Source organism: Balaenoptera ricei, chromosome 20 (genome assembly GCF_028023285.1).
Source record: "Balaenoptera ricei isolate mBalRic1 chromosome 20, mBalRic1.hap2, whole genome shotgun sequence".
NCBI classification, from domain to species: Eukaryota; Metazoa; Chordata; class Mammalia; order Artiodactyla; family Balaenopteridae; genus Balaenoptera; species Balaenoptera ricei.
The window spans coordinates 40,399,829-40,418,940 of record NC_082658.1 but is presented as its reverse complement, the minus strand read 5'-3'; the positions used below and the strand labels follow the sequence as shown (position 1 = coordinate 40,418,940).

The window sequence follows — 19,112 nt, the reverse complement described above, 5'->3', positions numbered from 1 at the left end:
ATTACTTTCAACTCTGAAGCCAGCCTCGTGATAAACATTTGGTTAACCCCTTCCTGCCCACAGGGGGGCTGACAGAACAAATGCACTCCCACTCGACGGGCAAATCAATATCGTAATACAGCAAAGTGGAATTGCATTTCTAGATTTGTTGTTTCTCCTGGAGGAGCAAATGGAAAGGCTCGTCTGAGCGAGCTGAATTGAATAATGAATAGAGCCCCGGCACCAGCAGCCAGTCTGCGGACAGAGCACAAAGGCAAACGCAGTATCCGCCCAGCTTTTTCATCTGGACGGGCGGCACCGCAGCAATTAATCGAGACTCGTGACTGTGGGGTCAAGATCATAGGCTGGGACCCTAACAGAGGCAACAGAGACCTTGACCCCATCACCACTGTCTTAGCTAAGCTTGGCCTAGGACAGCTGAACTAAGAACTAGTTCATTTCCTTAAAACCTTCACTGATATGCAGGCACCAGCCCTATGGCCTTGGCAGTAATGCCGCCAAGAAATTAAATTAAATCCATTACTAAACTAAAGTTTACCATTTGGAAACAAATATACGAAATTTGTCCTATTTAGAGTCAGGTCAGCAATGTTGGGATTGCTGTGTGCTGTGCCCATCTCCAGGGTGAGCATTCTTTGGTGTGGAAGTGCCACGTGCGCCTAAAAGTGGTCCTAGATCTCAGATAGGGATGTTGGTGAGCAGCCTGGGGGACTCTGGTCCAGGAGCTGGCCAAGAGTCTTAAAGGGACCTGGATTTAATCTAGAAGAGTCTTACCTACCCCCACCCTGGTTATCCCCTCCCCAGCCCCCATTTGTCTCTGGGGAGCATCCACACCCACTCTAAGTCATTAACTTGCAGGACAGTTTGTTTCAAAAAGAATACTACCCCGACTTATTAAGAAACTCTCGTAAAGCCTATACCACAAAGATTAGAAAAATAGACATAGAGGAAGTAGAATGGAACCCATTACCATGAAAGTCATAAATCCCTAAGTAAAAATAAGCCATAAACTGAAGATACACAGTTGGGAAGGGAAGCTGGAAAAGGCAGCCTGTCTAGGGGATGTTCTGCTTGAATTCAGGGAAGTCCTGAACCGGAGGCTGGAGAGAGGCACCGAAGCCTCGGGTGAGTGCGCCCTCCTTTCTACCGAGTGGGCCACCCTCCGTCTCACCGAGGCCCGCACCTTGGACCGTGCTGCCCGTTAGCCCGTTCGGAGCCCTGCCAGGCCAGAAATGACCAGCAGTCCTGTGAGACGTGGAGGTCCCAGGGATTCCTGGAGACGGCTCCCAGGCCGCCCCTGGCCTTCTCCATTCCTCTGCTTCTTTCGTGCCTCCCTCCTCTTCTCCGTGCGTAGGGGCAGGCAAGCTGCCTCGCCCTGCCCTGACTGTGAGAGGCTCCACTTCCCATAGAGGGCTCTAGGGCCAGGCCAGAGGCTCTCGAGTGCATCCTGTCGTGAGAAGCTACAGAGAGGGGATCCCTCAGCAGGGTGTGACGAGACACCGCGCGTCTAGGCAGTGGAAGGAGGACACTGGTGTGTCCCCGAGGCGAGCCTGGGTTCGGCAGCCGTGTCCCCAGGGCCGCTCACCTCCCCGCCCCTGCCCAGCCCACAGTGCACTGACTTGCTCAGTCAAAGCGAGCCTGCTGCTTTGGCCTCAGCTGGCCGTCCTCTCAGGTGGGTAAGTGAGACAGTGGGGGAGAGGGCGCTGCACGGGCCCCAGCCCCATCAGCTCTAGAAAACAGATCAGAGCACAGGCCTTAACTGTACAGAACGGGACAGATCAGTGGCAGGGAGGAGATTGGGTCAGCCCATGGAATGAGAGATGATGGTGATTTCTTAACCTTGATGGAAGGGGGAAAGCCACATCTTACCAAACTCTTCCGCTGCATCGGAGAGAATTTAATTACATTTGGACATTTGAATGAGAACCAGATGTGGCTCGAGCCCATCAGGCCAGCCGTGTTCAAGGAGCAGCATCTCTCCTGTGGTCCACGGGCCCCTGCGCTGTCTCACAGCCCCGGAGGGCGGCTCGGGAAGACCCCGCCCGGGAGCTCGGTGGGGTCTTCCGAGCTTCAAGGCTGGACTTCAGGAGGCAGGAAGGTCGAGGCTGGCTGCCGGACACCTGGTTCCCTAGGACAGTTTCCAAGCTCTGTGTCCTCCCCAGAGCCACGCTGAGTGGGCATGTTCGCGGGGCCCCATATGCAGACGCACACAAAGGAGGCCCGTCCAGCACCTGGCTGGGCGTCCTCTACCGCCTCGCTGCCCCCCTGCATCTACCTCAGATTGCATCTGCCGCAGCTCTGCCCCCCGTGTTGTGCTGCTGGCCTGGAGCTAGAGGGGGCATTTTGGGCCCTCCTGGGTGAGGACCGCTTCTCCAAGGGCCTCGGCCTGCTGAAGCATCAGAGATGGCAACCCCAGCTTTCTACCCAGGACCCCGCTGCAGTGAGAGTGGTCTCTCGCACGCGCTCCGGGCGTATCCTGCTTCTCGCAGCGCCTTCGCCTCCTCTTCTCTTTAGAGCCTCACACGCCCCGTGAGGTCTGCAGAGCAGCCCCTCCCCTCCTGCCTGACAGATGGTGACGCAGATGAGAAGTGAAGCAACTTGCCCAGGTCATTCAGCACGTCTGCGGCAGAACTGGGGCTAGAGCGAGTTCTCCTCCTCCTCCTCCTCCTCCACATCCACAGGGAGGTTCCGCTCAAGGCTGCTCCTACATCTGGCTGATCTCAAGCATGGTTTCAGCCAGATTTATCACATAACTCAAAGCCAGGGACCCGTGAGCCAGGTCAGCTCAGCCTTTGCCATCCCCAAGTATAATATGCTGTGACAGGACATACTCTGCCTGGGTCAGGATTTAAAGTTAGACAGATGTAGTGACACCGAGAGGGTCCCCGCGCGTGGGGTACTGGTCGAGGTGACCTGGGTGGGTGATCCTGCTCTCTTCTCCTTAAGCCAAGACTTGAGAGGGCTTGGGTCACATGGGTTGCCTGAGAGCGGGTTGTGGCAGCCTTTCTGGTCTTTCCCTGGCTGGGGTTGGTGCCCTATCATGGCTGTTGTAGGAGGGACCCGGGGAGAGGCTCCAGCCCCCAGACAGGCCAGCCTACCCTCTGGCAAATACCACCTAAGTCTGGGAAGGGATCCGGGGCTGGGTTGTGAGCTGCTCTGCCTGGAACTCAGATGCTCTGCTCCCTTCCCCACCCCCAGCACACACACACACACACACACGCACGCACGCACGCACGCGCGCGCGCGCACGTGCAGCTGGCTCCAGGGGAAGGGGTGGGGATGGAGGATGCCCTTCCTCATTCTTCAGCCTCCATCCCTCCCCCTCTTTTTTCTACTTCGAGTCTCCCTTCCCCAACATTCCAGCATGCTCCTCTCCTGTCATCCCCACTGGACCCACCAGGAATTCGGGGACCTAGCCTACCTCTATGCCCCTGTCTCATGGTATTAATGCCAGACTGGCCTGCTGTCATGAATAGGGTTTCCAGAGGCCTAAGGACCTTTCCTGTTGGAGGGAAGAAAGGTGATGTGTCTTTTCCCCGGTTTTTCTGGGTGGAGCCTAAGGCACAGCGAGGGCTCTCCACTTGCCGGTTTCCTCAACCATCCTTTCTAGGATTGATCATGACTTTCAGCTTCCAGCGGGGGGGGCCAGTGGATGCCCAGAAGGGTCTGAGGTCTCCTTGAGGCCTCAGGTCTCCCCCCAGAACCCTGAGGTTATTAGGCAGCTGTGCGTGGCCCCAGTGGCCAAGGGACACAATTCCAGGTACCTGAGCCGCGAGCGGCAGATACTTGCCCTTAATGTTTGGAGCTGGCAGCGGGGGAGGGGTTGGTGAGGGGCGAGGCAGGCCATGTAGCCTTGGCCTCATCCTGTGACGTTCTGGGTCTCAGTACCTGCGGGGTCAGGAACAAGAGCTGGGCAAGGAGATAAGAAAGCGTGTTTGTGGGAGCCCTGTGGGTTGGAAGAGACTCCTGCCAGGAGGGAAGGCGTGTATCTGCCCACTGGCTGCAGGACTCGGGCCGTTGGCACAAGCTCTCAGGGACCCCAGGCCGAGTGTGCAGTGAGATGACCAGAAGGAGGTGGAATCAGTGGGCCAGGGCTCTGTGCTCAGACACAGGTGTGAAGCCCTGGAGATACCCAGGCCATTGTTAGCTATCTTCTCATCCACTCCCTCATTCCATCACCCAGACCAGGATTCCCATTATCTGAACTCGGAAGGGCCTTTTCATCCTCAGCCCCTCAGCTTCAAGAAACTGCCCTCCTTCCTTCCACAAGTGTGCTTGGGAGGGGAATAAAAACCCCTGCTGGAGGAGAAAGGTGATACCTTCTCAGCCCTACCCCCCAGCCCCCATCCTTCCGAGACCTGGTGTTGGTGGATGAAGAGGATCCCTGGTCTGTTGGCCTCTCTGCAGGCTCTGGAGCCTGAGGGGGGAGCCTGAGGGTGGGATACGGCAGGGCTGAGGGGACAGGAGAAGGGAAGGTGCAGGGGAGCTGTGCAGCCTCAGTTCGGTGTGTCAGGGTGGGAAGAAAATCGAGGCCTCCCTACCGGCTGCCTCCTTTAACTGCTGCCCTTTTAACCTCCTAAAAAGTGCCCTGGGGCTGAGGCTGGCTCCAACCCAGAGTGTGGTCTGTGACAGAGCTGTCAGGGTTTCCAGAAGCCATCTCAGGCAACTCCATCTCTGTCTTCCTGAAGAGACCCCCACCTCCCTGAGCCACTCCTGTTCTCTGGAAGAGAGAGCAGTAGTTTCCAGGCCCAGGGCCGGTGTAAGACAAGCAGCCCCTAGCCGTGTCCACCCCCTAGTTGGCCTCTGGATCATCTCTTCGGGTTCCAGCACCAGGAAGCTGACAAACCTCCTGAACCTGCAGGATGCAGTCAAGCCCCCCACCTCCTTAGCGCCTCTCTCTCCAAGCCCCAGTTTGCATAGCTGGTCCCAGGCCCTTGTTGGCAGGCCCCTTGCTGACAAAGTCGATTGCTTGGGGCAGACCCCGTTGAGATCCACTTGCTGAACTTGAAGCAGTCCTGTGGTCCCCTCGTCTCCTCTCTGTATATCCCCTTCAGGGAAGATGCTAAAAATCGCTAATCTCCTGCTCAGAGGACCTCCTTCCCCCCACCCCACCCCCTGACCTCAACCTCCCAGCCAAGAACCCTCATGGCAGAAGAGGATGGAAGCCATTTCTGTATGCAGACCTCCTCTGAGCCAGGCACTGGGCAAGATGGGGCAGTTTGGCTGACTGTACCGTGCTCTGGGGCCACCCACTCCCCTGGGGTACCACTGAGCCCAACCCAGACAAGGGGCTTAACCACAGGCCCTGCTGACGGGGGAGAACTGGGAGGTGGATGCAGGAGGGAAAAATCAATGCACGTCAACAGGGTTGGAAATTTATTTTCCAGCTTGGAAGAGGGTATTTTCAAAGAGGCAAGGAGGGAAATGAAAAGCTGTAAACACATATCTGCCATCTTCCTCTTCAGGCCATTTCTTGATTAAAAAGAAAGACTCTTTCCCAAGATCCAGTGGAGAAGGGGGAGCGCGAACCGGTGGGGGCCTGGATGGCAGAGACACCTGCTGGGGAGGGAAGATGGAGAGGGACCCCGAGGTCCTGTGGATAATCACAAGCACTAATACAATTGCAGCAATAAGAGTAACTCACATTTGCCGATGGGAAGCTTTAAGCACTTTATGATGCGCTCTACATGCATTGTTTAATTTAATTCTACAACCGCACTACGAAAGAGACACTGTTACCCTCCTGCGCAGGAGACTGAGGCACAGAGGTTGAGTAACTTGCCCCAGATCTCCCAGGTAGCAGGGCCCAGAGCCTGTGCTCTTAACCACTTCCCTCACCTGCCTCCCCAGCCTGGGCCAACACTGCCCTCCCCCTCCTCAGGCCCTTGAGGCTGAGGGGTAGGGGTGGGGGGCATTCTCCCTCCTCTCTGCTGGAAGTGGGTGGTGGGTGCCGCCTAAGGCTCCACCCCAAGGCCTCATCCTACTCCCCGCAGGCCGCCTGGGTGGTCAGCTTGGGACGGGGGTGTGGCTGCAGCCAGGGCCCAGTAGAAGTGCTCTGCTAATCCCTTTAATGAGCTGCATCGTGAGGCTGAGTGTGCAGAGCTGGGCCTGCTGGAGCCTCTGAGCACACCAGAGGGGCCCGGCAGTAAATGCTACTCCTTTTGTGGCAAGGGAAGCGCCAGGGAAGCCTGGGGACTGAACCCCAGGGGTCCCAGGGACCCTCCGCCCAAACACACACACAGAACTGCCCTCACTGACCCCATTAGATCCCAGAAACAGACCGTCCTCAGCCAAGTCCTGAGACGGGCTCTCCACAGTGCCCTCACCCACCAGAAGCCGAAGGGGCTTCCCTCGGGGTCTCTGATCGGCCAGCCACCCTCACTGCCATCCGGCCTGGAGGAGGCCTGGAGAAGGTCAAGCCCAAAGTAGGACTTCACTCCTGACCTTGCCCCTGGGGTCTCCTGCCCTCCTGGGCTCCCCCAGCTCCTCGCAAAGCTCACATAGACCCTGTGTCCTCAGCGTTTCACCCCCTCCCCAGGGATCAGGGAACCAAGACCATAGCGCTTAGTACAGTGACTGTTCTGTGAAGAGAGACCTGCTCCCGGTCTGTCCCCAAAAGTCCCTGCCTTAGCAGGCATTGGACGGCCTCAAGGGAGTGAAGGGTCTGTACCCAGGGGAGAGGACGGTGCCAGGGAGAGGAACCTCCAGGGTGAAGCAGCCTTGGGGACCAGCGCTCCAGAGGGGAGGACCAGAGAGGGGGGCTTCCTCATGCCCTGCCCCCTTGCCGTCTCCTGTGCCGTGTACGGTCCCCTTCCTGCCTCATCCTCTGCGTCTCCCCGGGTGGAGCCCTGCCCTGCTCATCGGCACCCACCCACAGCTCCCAGGAGCCAGTCTGCTGTTCCTGCCTTTGCAAAGGGGCCTTCAGTATCCTGCCGGGAGATGAGGGGCTGGGGTGATGGTGGAGTGAAGGACGGAAGACAGGCGCCCTCACCCTGCGTGGCCCAGCCCGAGAGAGGGCAGCCAAGCTCCTGCCTCCTCACATGCTCCCTGGGTCTCCGTTGGCATACATGCCCAGGGAACCAGGGTCGCTTCTCCCTAACGAGGCCAGCCACCTCTTTGCCCGCTTCTGACACCTTTGAAATTTGCCAGCCTCCATAGAGAGTGAGGGCAACACGAGGGCTGAGCTTTCTCGGTCCTTTGCTTACGTCATGAGAGCCGAGGCGCCTCCTTTTTGGTTGCTGCTCATTCCACTGCCCCCCTGTTGGAGCCAGCCTTAGCGGTTTCTGGAGTTGTCACATCGCCGTCCTGGGGCCTGCAGCGGCCCCAGTTCTCTCTCTGGGGGGGTTGTGTACCCAGAGCCAGTGGCTTCCTGCTCTTCCTTGGTTTTGCTGCCTGCAAGATGGGGAGACCAGCACCCACCTCCCAGGCGCACAAAGGCGCTGGAGAATGTGAGGTCATAATAAGATTTTCTGTCCGAGTCCAGTCCATTATCTAGGAGCTACTCCGCATCCCCTACCTTGCTTTGAGGCCTGGAGAGCAGCCCCCTTTAGAGCTAGCTTTTTCCCACCGGCCAGAATCCACATACTTCCGCTGAGTGGGGAGGCTGCCAGGGCTGCTTACTTAGTCCCCCACCACAGAGCCCCCAGCTCTCTCTCCTGCAGCCCTGGCAGGTTTCTGGTGGGCTTTCCCCACAGGTCCACCTCAGCTGCAGGAGAGCTGTTCAGACCCAGGGGTCTTGGGATTGGCGGAGGAGGGCGGCAGCCAGAAGCTGGGCCACTGAGTCAGAACATCCGGAGGCGTCCCCGAAAACTCTGCCTTTCTCTGTCTCCTCTTCCTCTCCTGGCATCCCACCTGCACGGGCCGCCATCCGGCACCGCATGGGCCAGGGGCCCCTTCTCTCTCCTCCCCCCAGCTGCTCCTCCTCCATGTGTGGCTCCTCTCCCCCCCCCCCCCCACAACCCATCACCCTCACCAAAGGGGATCTCGGCTCTGTCACGACACTTCCATCTCTGGGACCCCCAAGACTGGTCCCCAGGCCCCTACACATGCATGTCACTGCAGCATTCTGCTGCAAGCTTACCCTCCTCCCAGTATGACTTCCCCACACCTCCCGATACCCTCTCCTCCCGCTTGCAGAGATCAGTGTACTTCTCCATCGCTGTCCAGGTCTTTTCCCAAAAGATTCCTCAGTGCTTTTCTTTTCACAAGGGAAAAAAAAAGGAAAAAAAAAAAAATGCCGACAGCCCAGCGTCCGTGAGCAACCCAACAGTAACAAAGCATGTGTTCAGGATGGAGGCAGGTAAGGCCTTACGCTTCCGTTTGCCGCTTGCTCTGAGGGCTGGGCGGCTGGGCGAGCCGAGGGGCAGCCGTGTGCGCACCCCTCTTCCACATCCACATCCGCTTCTGCACACGCCCATCGTCCTGCCTCAGTGAGAAGAAGAGAAAGGGGTTTGACAGACGCATGTAGGAAAGTGCCCAGGCCCAGCCGGGCCCCTGGTTCTTGTACTGGTAGTCACGCTGCAGAAGAAGCGCCACATCTCCTTACCACATCATTCACTCATTCACTCGAGAAATGTTTTTTGAGCACCAGCTGTCTTCTAGGCCCTGCGGTTGGCACTAGGGAATAGAGAGAGAAAGCACAGAACTGGCCCCCGAGAGACTCTCCACCTGGATGGGGACACGCGTGTGAGCAGGCGGGGCACGGTGTGCTAGAGGGCCCGGGGCAGGAGCCGGTACACAGCGCAGTGGGGCCTGGCGGGCTCTGCCAGGGCAACAGCACAGGCTCGTGCTTGTGCTTAGCTTCGAAGACGAGTAGGCGTCCTAGGGGCCTAGGGAGCCTGGGAAGAGCTTTTCCGACAGAGGGAGTTGGATGAGCACAGGCCCAGAGGCCTGAGGCAGCCTGGAGAGGCCCCCAGACTGCCCAAGCTCATTACTGGTTCCTCAAATCCAATAACAGGTGAGGTTAGTGAGGTCTTAGTGGGGGCGGGTCAGTCATGGAAGGCAGTTCGATAGAGCTGAGGGGTTTAGACCTTATCCTGAGGACCCTTAGGAGGCAATGAAGATTTTTTTTTTTTTTTTTTTAAAGGAACTCCTTTTATTTATTTATTTATTTATTTTTGGCTGTGTTGGGTCTTCGTTTCTGTGCGAGGGCTTTCTCTAGTTGCGGCAAGCGGGGGCCACTCTTCATCGTGGTGCGTGGGCCTCTCACTGTCGCGGCCTCTCTTGTTGCGGAGCACAGGCTCCAGACGCGCAGGCTCAGTAGTTGTGGCTCACGGGCCTAGTTGCTCCGCGGCATGTGGGATCTTCCCAGACCAGGGCTCGAACCCGTGTCCCCTGCATTGGCAGGCAGATTCTCAACCACTGCGCCACCAGGGAAGCCCCTCGATGAAGATTTTTAAGCAGAGGAAAAGATGAAGTTTGTGCTTTAGAGAGAACACTCCGGCTTTGGGATGCGGTGGCTTGGAGAGGGGCATCTGCAGGTCAGGAGACCAGAAGGGAGCTTTGGAAATTATCCAGGCAGGAAGCACAGGCCTAACCCGGCAGTGGCCGTGGGCATGGAGAGGAGGGAAGAGGCCCGGGGAGATGTACGGGATATAAATTCACCAGAGCTCGGTCGCCCTGGGAGATGGGGCCACTTCCCTCACATCCCAGGCCTCACTGGTAAAGAGAAAACACGAGCAGGGCAGCTCAGGCTCTACCTGGCCCCCAAGAGCAGCAAACTCATCTTGTAGGTCCCTTTGGCAACCGTCCCTGCGCTGTCACAGGATGGGATGAGGGGTGTCCGCCCAGACTCGCAGGGTGGGGTCCCTGCGGGCCTGTGCTGAGGGGCAAAGCGGGTGCCACGCTTGGTCCTGGGCTCCCGGCTCCTCGGCTTCCTCGTTAGTGGGGACGTGCCGGTGCTGGGCCTCCGGAACGTTGGGCCTGTCTTCCAGGTCTGGAGAGGAGCCAACCTTCCCCATGCTGGTGGCCTTTTCTGCTCCTTCATGTGGGGCTTTCTTCCTTGGACCTGGTGTCCAGAGGCTCAGGAAGCCCCTGCTCGTCTTGCTGCGGCCACTGCTCCTCTCTCCTGCCCTCCTGGCTCTGCTGCCAGCGCCCCCTAGTGCTGGGACGGCCTGCACCAGGGCCAGGGCCTCTGAAATCAGAGATCTCCCGCAGACCCCTCGGCTTGCTTGCCGGGAAAGAAGGGAGCGGAGGGAGCTTTCTTGGAGCCTGACGCTTCCATACAGAAATCCCGGGGCCTGTTCTTTGCTTTCCTGTCCTGTCCCTCTCTCGGCACAATGGCCTGGACTCCCAGATGAGGGTGAGGCTGGAGGGCGATCCACATCTACATAACTCTCGACTTATCTCGGGGTTGGGCCCAACGGGGCAGCCAGTGTCTCTTGGAGATCAGGGGCCATCACCAGGCCTGTAGCCTGTGTCCACAACCCCCATCTGCTGAGAGGTTCTGGTGTTCAGGCACACACGCCCTTCCAGCCTGGGCCCGGGCCCCGGAGTGGTGCCTGGTGCAGCCTTAGGGCCCCTCCCGCCTCACACAGGACTAGGAGCCTGCTCTGAAGGAGGGCAGCCCAGACTCCCCCAGCCCGCCTGTGGCTGCCTCTACTGGGTCACCACGGTGCTTTGGGGGTCGCCCGCAGGGAGAGGGGGGTCGGTGGTTACTTCCTGGCTGACTGGTGATGGCCGGCCCAGGAGTAAAGGCCATGACCCATTCCCTAACCAAAGCCAGCTGTGCTGCGTGTGTATGGTGGCAGGGAGCCAGGAAGCAGGTGCAGGCTGGAGATAAAAGAGACCAGACAAGTGTAACATTTGAGCACACCTTGCTGTTTCAGATGACTGCTTTGAGGTCCTGGGCTCCTGGGGTGGACAGGCAAGACCCCCTCAGTCCCGGGCAGGTGTACCTTGGGGAAGGAGAGGTTGCAGGTACCACATCTTGGCTTGGGGCCCAGAGTTTGCCCAGGGATGTGTGTGCCCACATCTCGGAGCCCACTGTGAGGAAAAGGGTATAGGAACTGGCCACTTTCAAAAAGCCAAGAAGTAATTCTCTCTTCCTTGCATTCGGCATACCAGGAAGTCTATTCCCAGCCCACCTACCCCAGTACTTGTCTTGGATCAAGAGATGGTGGGGCAGTTGAGTAAGTTGCCCAGAGTTGAATGAGATGGAGCCAGTTGCCATATCCAAGATGGTAGCGTGGCTGTGTTGATGCCAGGGAAGGGGCAGAGGAGGAGATGGGAGCCTCCTTGCCTGCTTCCCAGGTTGACTCTGAGCATACAAATTCTGGGGGGCCTCCAGGACACTTGGGAGCCCAGAGGAAGGGAGAAAGGAGGCACTCCAGGCACGTAGGCCCCTCTCAAACCTGGCATTCCCTCCTGAAGGGAAACAGGACACTTTCCAGGAGGTGCCACAGATGGACCGGGACCTGGCCAGCCGGCAGATTGTGTGGGTGAGAACAAGTGAGCAAGTGAGTGGCTAAGCCAGGGTTGAAGCTCCCTGGCGGGGGAGGGGAGGGAGACAGATCGGGTAGGGAAGCGTCGGTCCTTCCCATGTCCTGGCTTCTCCCCTCCTGCCAGACTTGCAGCTCCAGGACAGGAGCCTCTCGTGGAGTTGGGGGAGCATGCTGGCTGAGCACATGCCCCATGTATGGCAGTGGGGTCCAGACAAATCATCAGGGCGGCCATACTTCTGGCTAAAGGGGCTCCCACAATGAGGGAGTAACTGGAGCCCGCCAGCCAAGGGGGCTTCGCCCTCCTCAGGGTGAGCCTCCCTGTGACCCGAGCTGCCACCCGGCCCGTCCTTCCCCCCGCAGAAGGATGTAAATGGACCCAGATTGGTGCCTCAAGGCAGGCAGCCCGGCCCAGGGGCTACCCCCGCCTCCCCAAGACTGCACTCTGACCGGGCCTGGCCCGCTCTTCTGTCTTGCAGAGCTACAGCGAGAGGGAAGCATCGAGACTCTGAGTAACAGCTCAGGTTCCACCAGCGGCAGCATCCCGAGAAACTTCGATGGCTACCGATCTCCACTGCCCACCAACGAGAGTCAGCCCCTCAGCCTCTTCCCTACCAGCTTCCCGTAGGTACCAGCAACCTGCTTCTGACTGGCTGGCCCACTCACCTGCTGGAGGGAGGAGAGAAGTCCCCCCTCTGGTCCTGCCCTTCGGACTCTGCTCGTCTTTTACCAACCACCTTCCCCAAGCTTCGTGACAACAGCCGCCCACCCTCCCTGGATCGAGAAGAGACCCTTCTCCAAAGCACCTCGGCTCACTATGACCTCTGCCCCCCATCAGCGGGGCCGTGGCTGAGAGAGACTCTGCAGAAGCTCCGTCCCCTCCTCCGTTTGCACACGATGTCCTGCATTGGACCCGCTTTTGTATTTTCTAACCAAACCCTTGGGGGGCCTGGGTGGGGAGAGGGTGGGTGGTCCGGCGGGCACTTTGGCCCTGAGCGACAGCCCCAGCTCACTCCTGGCTTTGGCACACGCTGCCCAGCTTCCCTTGGCCAACCTCCTTCTGGCATTGAACTGAGGCCCAGAGTATTAGGGAAGGAGGAAGGAAGAAGAAACCCCCCTTCCTCTTTTCTTTCCCCTTTGGCTCATGGAAAGGATTTGTCTTTCTTGTCTGTAAGCCCTTTTACCCTGGTCCTGTACTGTTCAGTGAAGGAAACCCTGGTTACTGAGGCCCTGTCAAAAAGTGCACGTCTTGTTCAATAAATCACGCTGCAGTTGGTGTCCATCCCTGAGTTGCTGGGGTCAGGGTCCTCTCCAAGCGCTGAGCAGCGTCCTGTGGGCCTGACCGTGTGTCCCTGCTCCACACGTGCAGCTGAGGGGGAGACAGGGAGGCGGGAGGAAGGAGAAGGTTTGCTCTTGAATTGGGGTAGGGTCTGACTTAAATCCATTCTCTGACCTTCTTGCCTGTTACCAGAGCCGTTGAGTTCTGGGGGCACCCCAGGCCCGGACCCTCCCTGGCTGTGGCAGTCAGGGCTGGTCAGGCCCTTGGCAGGTGCTTCTGGGCTGCTGTGGGAAGGAGAGCCTGATGAAGACTCTGGCCTCATCTTTGGGACAGGCTCCCTGTCATTACCTCTCCTCAAACTCAGAAGGTTGACGGGTGGTCAGGTGAAGGTGGGTGTCCCAGGAAACCTGGCTGGAACCTTGGATGACAAGTTCCTGATGTGGTTCCCCTCCCACCTCCCAATTCTAGACCTAAAGTGAGTGGCAGGAAGGAGACAGGAGCAGGAGGAGTGAAAAGGGGTATTGAGCAAGAAGAAGACGAATGCTAGCCCCAGTCCCGCCTTCCCTGAGACCCCGGAGAGGCCTGGGAGGATTGAAGGAAACCCACTGATCCAGGTGTGGTTTGGCGTGAAGTTTAATGTAACAGCCACAGAAGAGTTGAGTTCACAAACAAGCAGGCCTTCCCATCCAGCCAGAGCGGGGGAGCTCCAGGGCCCCCGCCCTCTTTGCACGCACCCCATCCAACCCTGGCGCCTGAGGAGAGATTAAATCTTCAGTGCCCTCCACCCGACCAGTTGGGCATGCTAGTACAAGGGGGACCTGAATCACACTCGGCTCTGAAGGCTCAGTAGATGGCCCTGCATAGGGTGGCTGAAGCCAGTCCCTCCTGCCTGGGAACCTGCGGGGTGAGGAATCACATGCCAGAGTGAGGCATGCTGGGAACGGAAGGAGGCCTGGGCCCAGTCGGGGCTGCGGGACGGCAGCAGCTTTTCCCGTTCCAGCCCAGCTGGAGACACTGATGTGCCTGGCATACCCCCCACCCCAGCCAGAGCAGTGTTTCAGTCAAAAGGGGACAGGGAGGGAGGGAGGGGCATGCCACCAGATTGCCCATGCACACTGGCCATGGCCTGGCTCCTTGGGGATGGGTCCAGAGCTCAAGGAAGGGTCAGGCCCTCTGAACCCACCCTAGGCACATGGATGGGGCAAAGACGGACAGCCAGGAGCGCTCTCCAACCACGCAGGGGACCGGCTGGCAGCTTAGAGCCAGGAGTCCTCCCTGGCTCAGCCCCTTCCCTCCAGGGGGTGCAAAACAGCTGTGGCCTCCTTCAGTCAGGGAAAGTGGTGGGTGTAGGGCTGGACTTGCCGGCTGAGCTTGCAGGACAATCTGGTTATTCATCTGCTCACAGCTAGGGCAACTCTTTGAGTATGTGGGGGAAGGGGGAGGATAAGAGAGGCCAGATAAGCTGGCCCCATGGCGGCTGCCACTGGAGCTGGGGTTATCAGAGAGGCCTTGGGTCTGGCCCCCGGCTAATTGGAGAGGTTATAGACCCTGCCACAGCCTGTAATCAGCTGGAAGTGAGACTGGGCCCCAGGGTGGGGGGCTTTACTGCCCACTGGCCCGGGAGCAGCCAGCCTCCTGTCCTCTAGAGATAACACCCAGGGCCAGCTCCACCTGACCCCGAGCAGCCCCAGCAGACCCCCATGATGGCATTACCCTAGGAGGCCGTCGGAACATGCATCTAATTGTGGCCTGACCAGGTGACCTTGAGGAAGCCATGTGACCTCCCTGATTCTTACAGCGCTACCTGCTCAACAGGCAAATCACTATGGACTTTCTCTCAACTTGATGGAGGAAAAAATACCTTCATGGTTTGCGAGGAGGCTGATGGGAGCTGGGGGGGCAGCTCAGGGAGGGAGGGCACTGTCTGGGATTGATTGGAGAAATGGCCCAGTGGTCCCAAGGTAAATGCAGGTGCACAGCACTCTGTCAAACACTAGTGTCGGCTCCTCTGGAAGCAAGCAGAGGCCAGAGCAGGCAGCTGCCAGTCTAAGATTGGAAATGGTTTCTCACTGCTGAGTTTTCTGATTTTCACAGATCAGGGAATCTCTAAACTAGAAGGCACCCAAAAGAGCACTATTCGGTTCTCATTTTGCAGATGAGAAGCCTGAGCCTGAAAGAAGCCTTGCCCAAGGTTAAGAAGTCACACAGCTAATCTGCTGACCCCTGTCTGCTCCATGCTCCTCACATGCCCAGGCCAGTTCCCTTAGAGGAACTGCATTCTGCACTGACCTCCCTGTCCTGGGCCCGCACACAGTCCAAGACTCTGAGCCCACTCACCCCCATTCTCTACTCCTAAGAGCATCCAGCCCTGGCCCCTGGCTAGCTTTGAAGCTGCTCCTTTGTCCCCGTGAAACTGAGAAGGCAGCCCCCTCCTGCAGACCTAGAGCTGGAAACTCTAGGGGCAAAAGGGAAGAGCATCTTGTACCGTCTTGTATCCAAAGCCAGAGCCCAGCCTGAGGGTGGGGCCCTGGAGTCTCAGTACTGCATTGCTGCAGGAGCAGGTGTAGCTAGTGGGACAGCAATGACATCACCAGCTTCTAAGGAGTGGCCTTGCTGTTTTTTAAGGTTCTTGGGTCCCATCCCAGCTCTGCCACCGGTAGCTGTGTGGCCTCGGGTAAATTACTGCACCTCTGGGCTCATCTGTAAAGTCGGGGGAGGGGAGCACACCCAGCGAAGAAGAGCAACAAGGTCCAAGCAGGCAAAGAGGAAGCTGCAGGTCAAAAAAGCAAAAGATTGGTTGGAGGCCCAGAGGCTGACCAGAGGCCAGGTAGCTCTTTGGGGGGGAGAGGGAGGGCAGGTGAGGCGACGCTGGAGCCCGGATTGTCGAGAACTACCCCCGAAGCTGCTCCAGGGAATCATGGCCCCGCTCTAGGCGAAAGCTAATCAAGAGCCTGGTGAGCGTGCGCAGGCCAGCCCCGCCCCTCTCTCGCAGGTGGGCTGGTCCTAGGGGGGTCCTTTTTGTGCTTTGCCCCCTCTCTCAAGCCACACAGCAGCGTGGCCTGTTCACTCTGCCACGATCCCAGGCACCCACACCCATGATCTCACACCCGTGCTCGTCCACGCACTGGCAGGTCCACAGATGTGCACCTCACTTTTACCGACCCCTGCGTCCCAAGCGGACTGCTGCGAACCGAGGACCTCGACCCCAGAGCATAGAATAGTCTGGAGCTCTCAGGGTTATGGAATCCCCAAAACTCTGGGGAAGTCGTCCGAAGTCTGGCGGGGATGAGTCTTGGGTTGCCGGGCCCTGTGACCTTGCTTGCCCTCAGGTGCAGAGCGACGACCCTCAAGGGCCAGGGCTGTCCCGCGCCAGAGCTGCCAGCCTGGGCCTTGCTTCCGCGTCAGCCTGGAAGACTGGGGACTGGGCCGCAGAGGCCGTGCTGCCTAGGCACTTCCCGGGACGTAATCGGAAGAAGTGGCCCCGCCGCCTGTCCCGGCGCAAGGCCTGGGCCACAACGCAGCCGGGAAGAGGTCGCGCCTCCCGCTCTCCCCGCGCCCCCCGCCCCATCCCAGCCACTTGGCCCGACCCTGCGCGGGGTAATTGGGTCGGGAGGGAGGCGACGGACGGGCGGCGACTCCAGAGAGACTGCGAGCCTGTCAGCCGCAATTTGTCTAAGTGGACGGGACAGGCCGGGCCGCTGCGGGCCGGGGTCATCGAGGCCGCGGCCCCCACCCCAGCCAGACCCGGGACCACGGGGGAGCCGGGCCGGCCACTAAACGGGGCTGGCTGGCGCCAAGGCTCCGGGAGGCGCGGGTCCGGCCGGGAAGCCGGGGATGGGGAGCAACTCTGTCTATCCTCCCCGCCCCTTCTTCCTACACACACAGGCCAAGACGAGGATGGACGCGCCCAGTGGCACCTCCACTACTGGTCACCGGCATAGGGCCACACACGTCACCCGAGCTTAGCCCGGGCACACTCATAAGCCACCGCGCACTCAGTACCAGTCTCACGCCAGCGCCCCGCTACCCGGACGCACGTCCCCTCTGCCACAGGACCATACACCCCAAGCCATCACTCCATGTAGGAGCACGCAGATCCACGCCCAGTCACACAGACCAAGACACCGGGCGGGGACCAATCCCGGGAATGTCCCAGCAGTGCCCCTTGACCCCGCGAAAGGTTAGGGGGCCAAGGACGGACAGCAGCCAGGCCAGGCTCGGGACCACGGCCACACCCGGCCCAGGCCGCCCCCGCCCGATTTCCGGGTTGCGGGAAGCACAGAGCTTACTGAGCGCGTGCAACGGGCCGGAGGCCCGAGGCCCGCGCCCGCCCGACGCCCGGGCCCTGGACGGCCTGGGAGAGGGAGGGGCGGCTGAGCGCGCGTCCCCCGCCTGTCTGCGGGGCCCGGCCGATGCGAAGTGACAGGGGCCGGAGCTTTGCTGTGGAGCCTCGGCCGCCTGGCGCCAGCCGCCCCCGCCCGTGCCCTCCCCCTCCAGCCCCGGGCGGCTCGCGAGGCGCCCCCCAGGGCCTCTTAAAGAGACACGCACTCTCAGCCCCGGGGACCCCCCCAGAGGCGCCTGTTCCCGGGAAGAGGAGGGGGGGTTAGACCCGGTGGGGGGAGGGGCCGAGCGGGAGATGGGCGCCGCACGGCGCAGCACCGGGGCCTCCTGGGCCTCCCCTTCGCGGGTTTTCGTTGAGCCAAGGATAGTCCTCGCTGGAGAGTTTGGCTGGAGGTGTTGGGGGTAGGGGGAAAGGGGGATGGAAATTCAGAATATTAAGAGCGGCTGTAGCGACCTCGGGTTGGTTGCGGGACGACGGGGCAGGGCAGATGATGGGGTCCTGGCCGGGAAAGAGCCTGTGGCCGCCGGAGGGCAGGTCCGTGGCCCAGTGCTCGTGGCCAGGTGGGATTGTGGTCCCCAAATGCAGCCGCTGCATCGTCGCCGCGGGGTTTCTTGGGCGAACAACCCGGACCAGCGTGTTTCAGACTGCCTGGGCCTTGGACCCCGGACCAGCTACAGACCTTCTCCAGGAAAATGTCCAAATTGCACACACTTAGGTATACTACACGCCATTCTTGCAAGTTCGAAAGTACGTGTACACACACGACTTTGCGAGTGCATGCACGGATTCCCAGGCCTGTGCCCGGATTCCTGGCTCCGGAACGCTGCCCTGGCTATTATCTGGTCACCTCACCAACTGCGCAAACCTGTCCACACACATCCATCCCCAGGGGCAACATCTCGCCTAAGACGGAGCCGGCAGGACTTCGCCTGTGCAAAGCTGCAACGGATCCTGCCCCGGCTGCATAGACTGCGCAGCGCGGAGTCGAAGATTCGTTCTGGACAGAGAGGAGGCACTAAGAGAGGAGCGACCCAGTAGAGAGTGAGGTCGTGAAGAAAAACCCTTTGGGGGCGGCGCCCTGTTGCGCGCTGGGTAGGGGGGTAGCGAGATCTCCGGGGTCGGCTCAGAAAAGTAGAAAAAAAGTTCGGGGAGGCCAAACCGCTCCGGCCGGTCCCCAACCCGCACTGCCGTGGTGATCAGATTTTACACGGCAGGTCTGCGTGTGCAGCGACAGGATTCCCTGCGACTGGTGTGCGCAGCGGATGGGACACTGTTGGATGTGGGCTGTACGCGCCCACAACGCCGGCGCAAACCCGCTCCGGCAGAACTCACCCGCCTTTGCATTGGTTGTGCGGGCAGAAGTGTCACCCGTGTCTAGTGCGTGGTCCGTCTTGCCTTCGGAACGCGACCTCCAGGAATCAGTGTCAGGCCTGAGACTGATTCAAGGCAGGTGTGTAGCCGCTTCACTGGGCGCACGCCCTAAGTTCGGCTCCCGCTGCGCACAGAAGGCACGACCACAGTGGGCGCGAAACACACACACACACACACACACACACACACACACACACACACCAAGGGCGGGAGGCAATACTGGTGCTGCCTGAGAACAACTGCGGCAGGCGGGGGTAGGAGGGGGGGTGGAGGCTCAACCGCAGGTGCGCACAGACGCTCAGACCCCCACACTCGTTACTCGGCATTACTGAACCTGGGAGATGTGAGCTTTCGAGAGCTGGAAACAAATTCTAGGAAAGTGGAGGAGAGAGGATGCCGGTGTTTAGAATGAGGGGTACTTGTGTCTTTGGTACCGGATGCGGCGAAAATTCGTTGGGTCGCGGGTCAAGAACCTGGGGGCTGGATCCGCCCGCGCCTTGCCGCCCTGTGCTCGGCGGAAGGTGCACTCACACCTTCCCAGCCCCGAGGACCCGCTCTCCCGGCAGTGGGAGAGCTCTGCTTAGATCGGGGACGCAGGCGGATACTGGGCTGAGTCCAGGGCTTTCCCGGAACTCCCGGTTCCTCCTGAGTCTTCCTGTGAGGGGAGGCGCGGGCTAAGGGG

At 59.6% G+C, this 19,112-nt stretch overlaps 1 protein-coding gene and 1 long non-coding RNA gene across 9 annotated transcripts in view; one reads left to right on the top strand and one right to left on the bottom strand.

The window, feature by feature from the left end:
* Positions 1-12,720, top strand: part of BCAS3 (BCAS3 microtubule associated cell migration factor) — a 575,869-nt gene extending 563,149 nt beyond the window's left edge. For all 7 annotated transcript variants that reach the window (XM_059908366.1, XM_059908365.1, XM_059908370.1 and 4 more), the window contains one exon: positions 11,918-12,720. In XM_059908366.1, coding sequence (XP_059764349.1) covers positions 11,918-12,066 — 149 coding nt within the window. In that variant the 3' untranslated portion in view covers positions 12,067-12,720. The remainder of the gene's footprint in view (positions 1-11,917) is intronic.
* The window catches only part of LOC132355794 (uncharacterized), a 52,229-nt gene that overhangs the window by 32,693 nt on the left and 424 nt on the right, over positions 1-19,112 (bottom strand). The gene's annotated exons all lie outside the window — the stretch shown is intronic.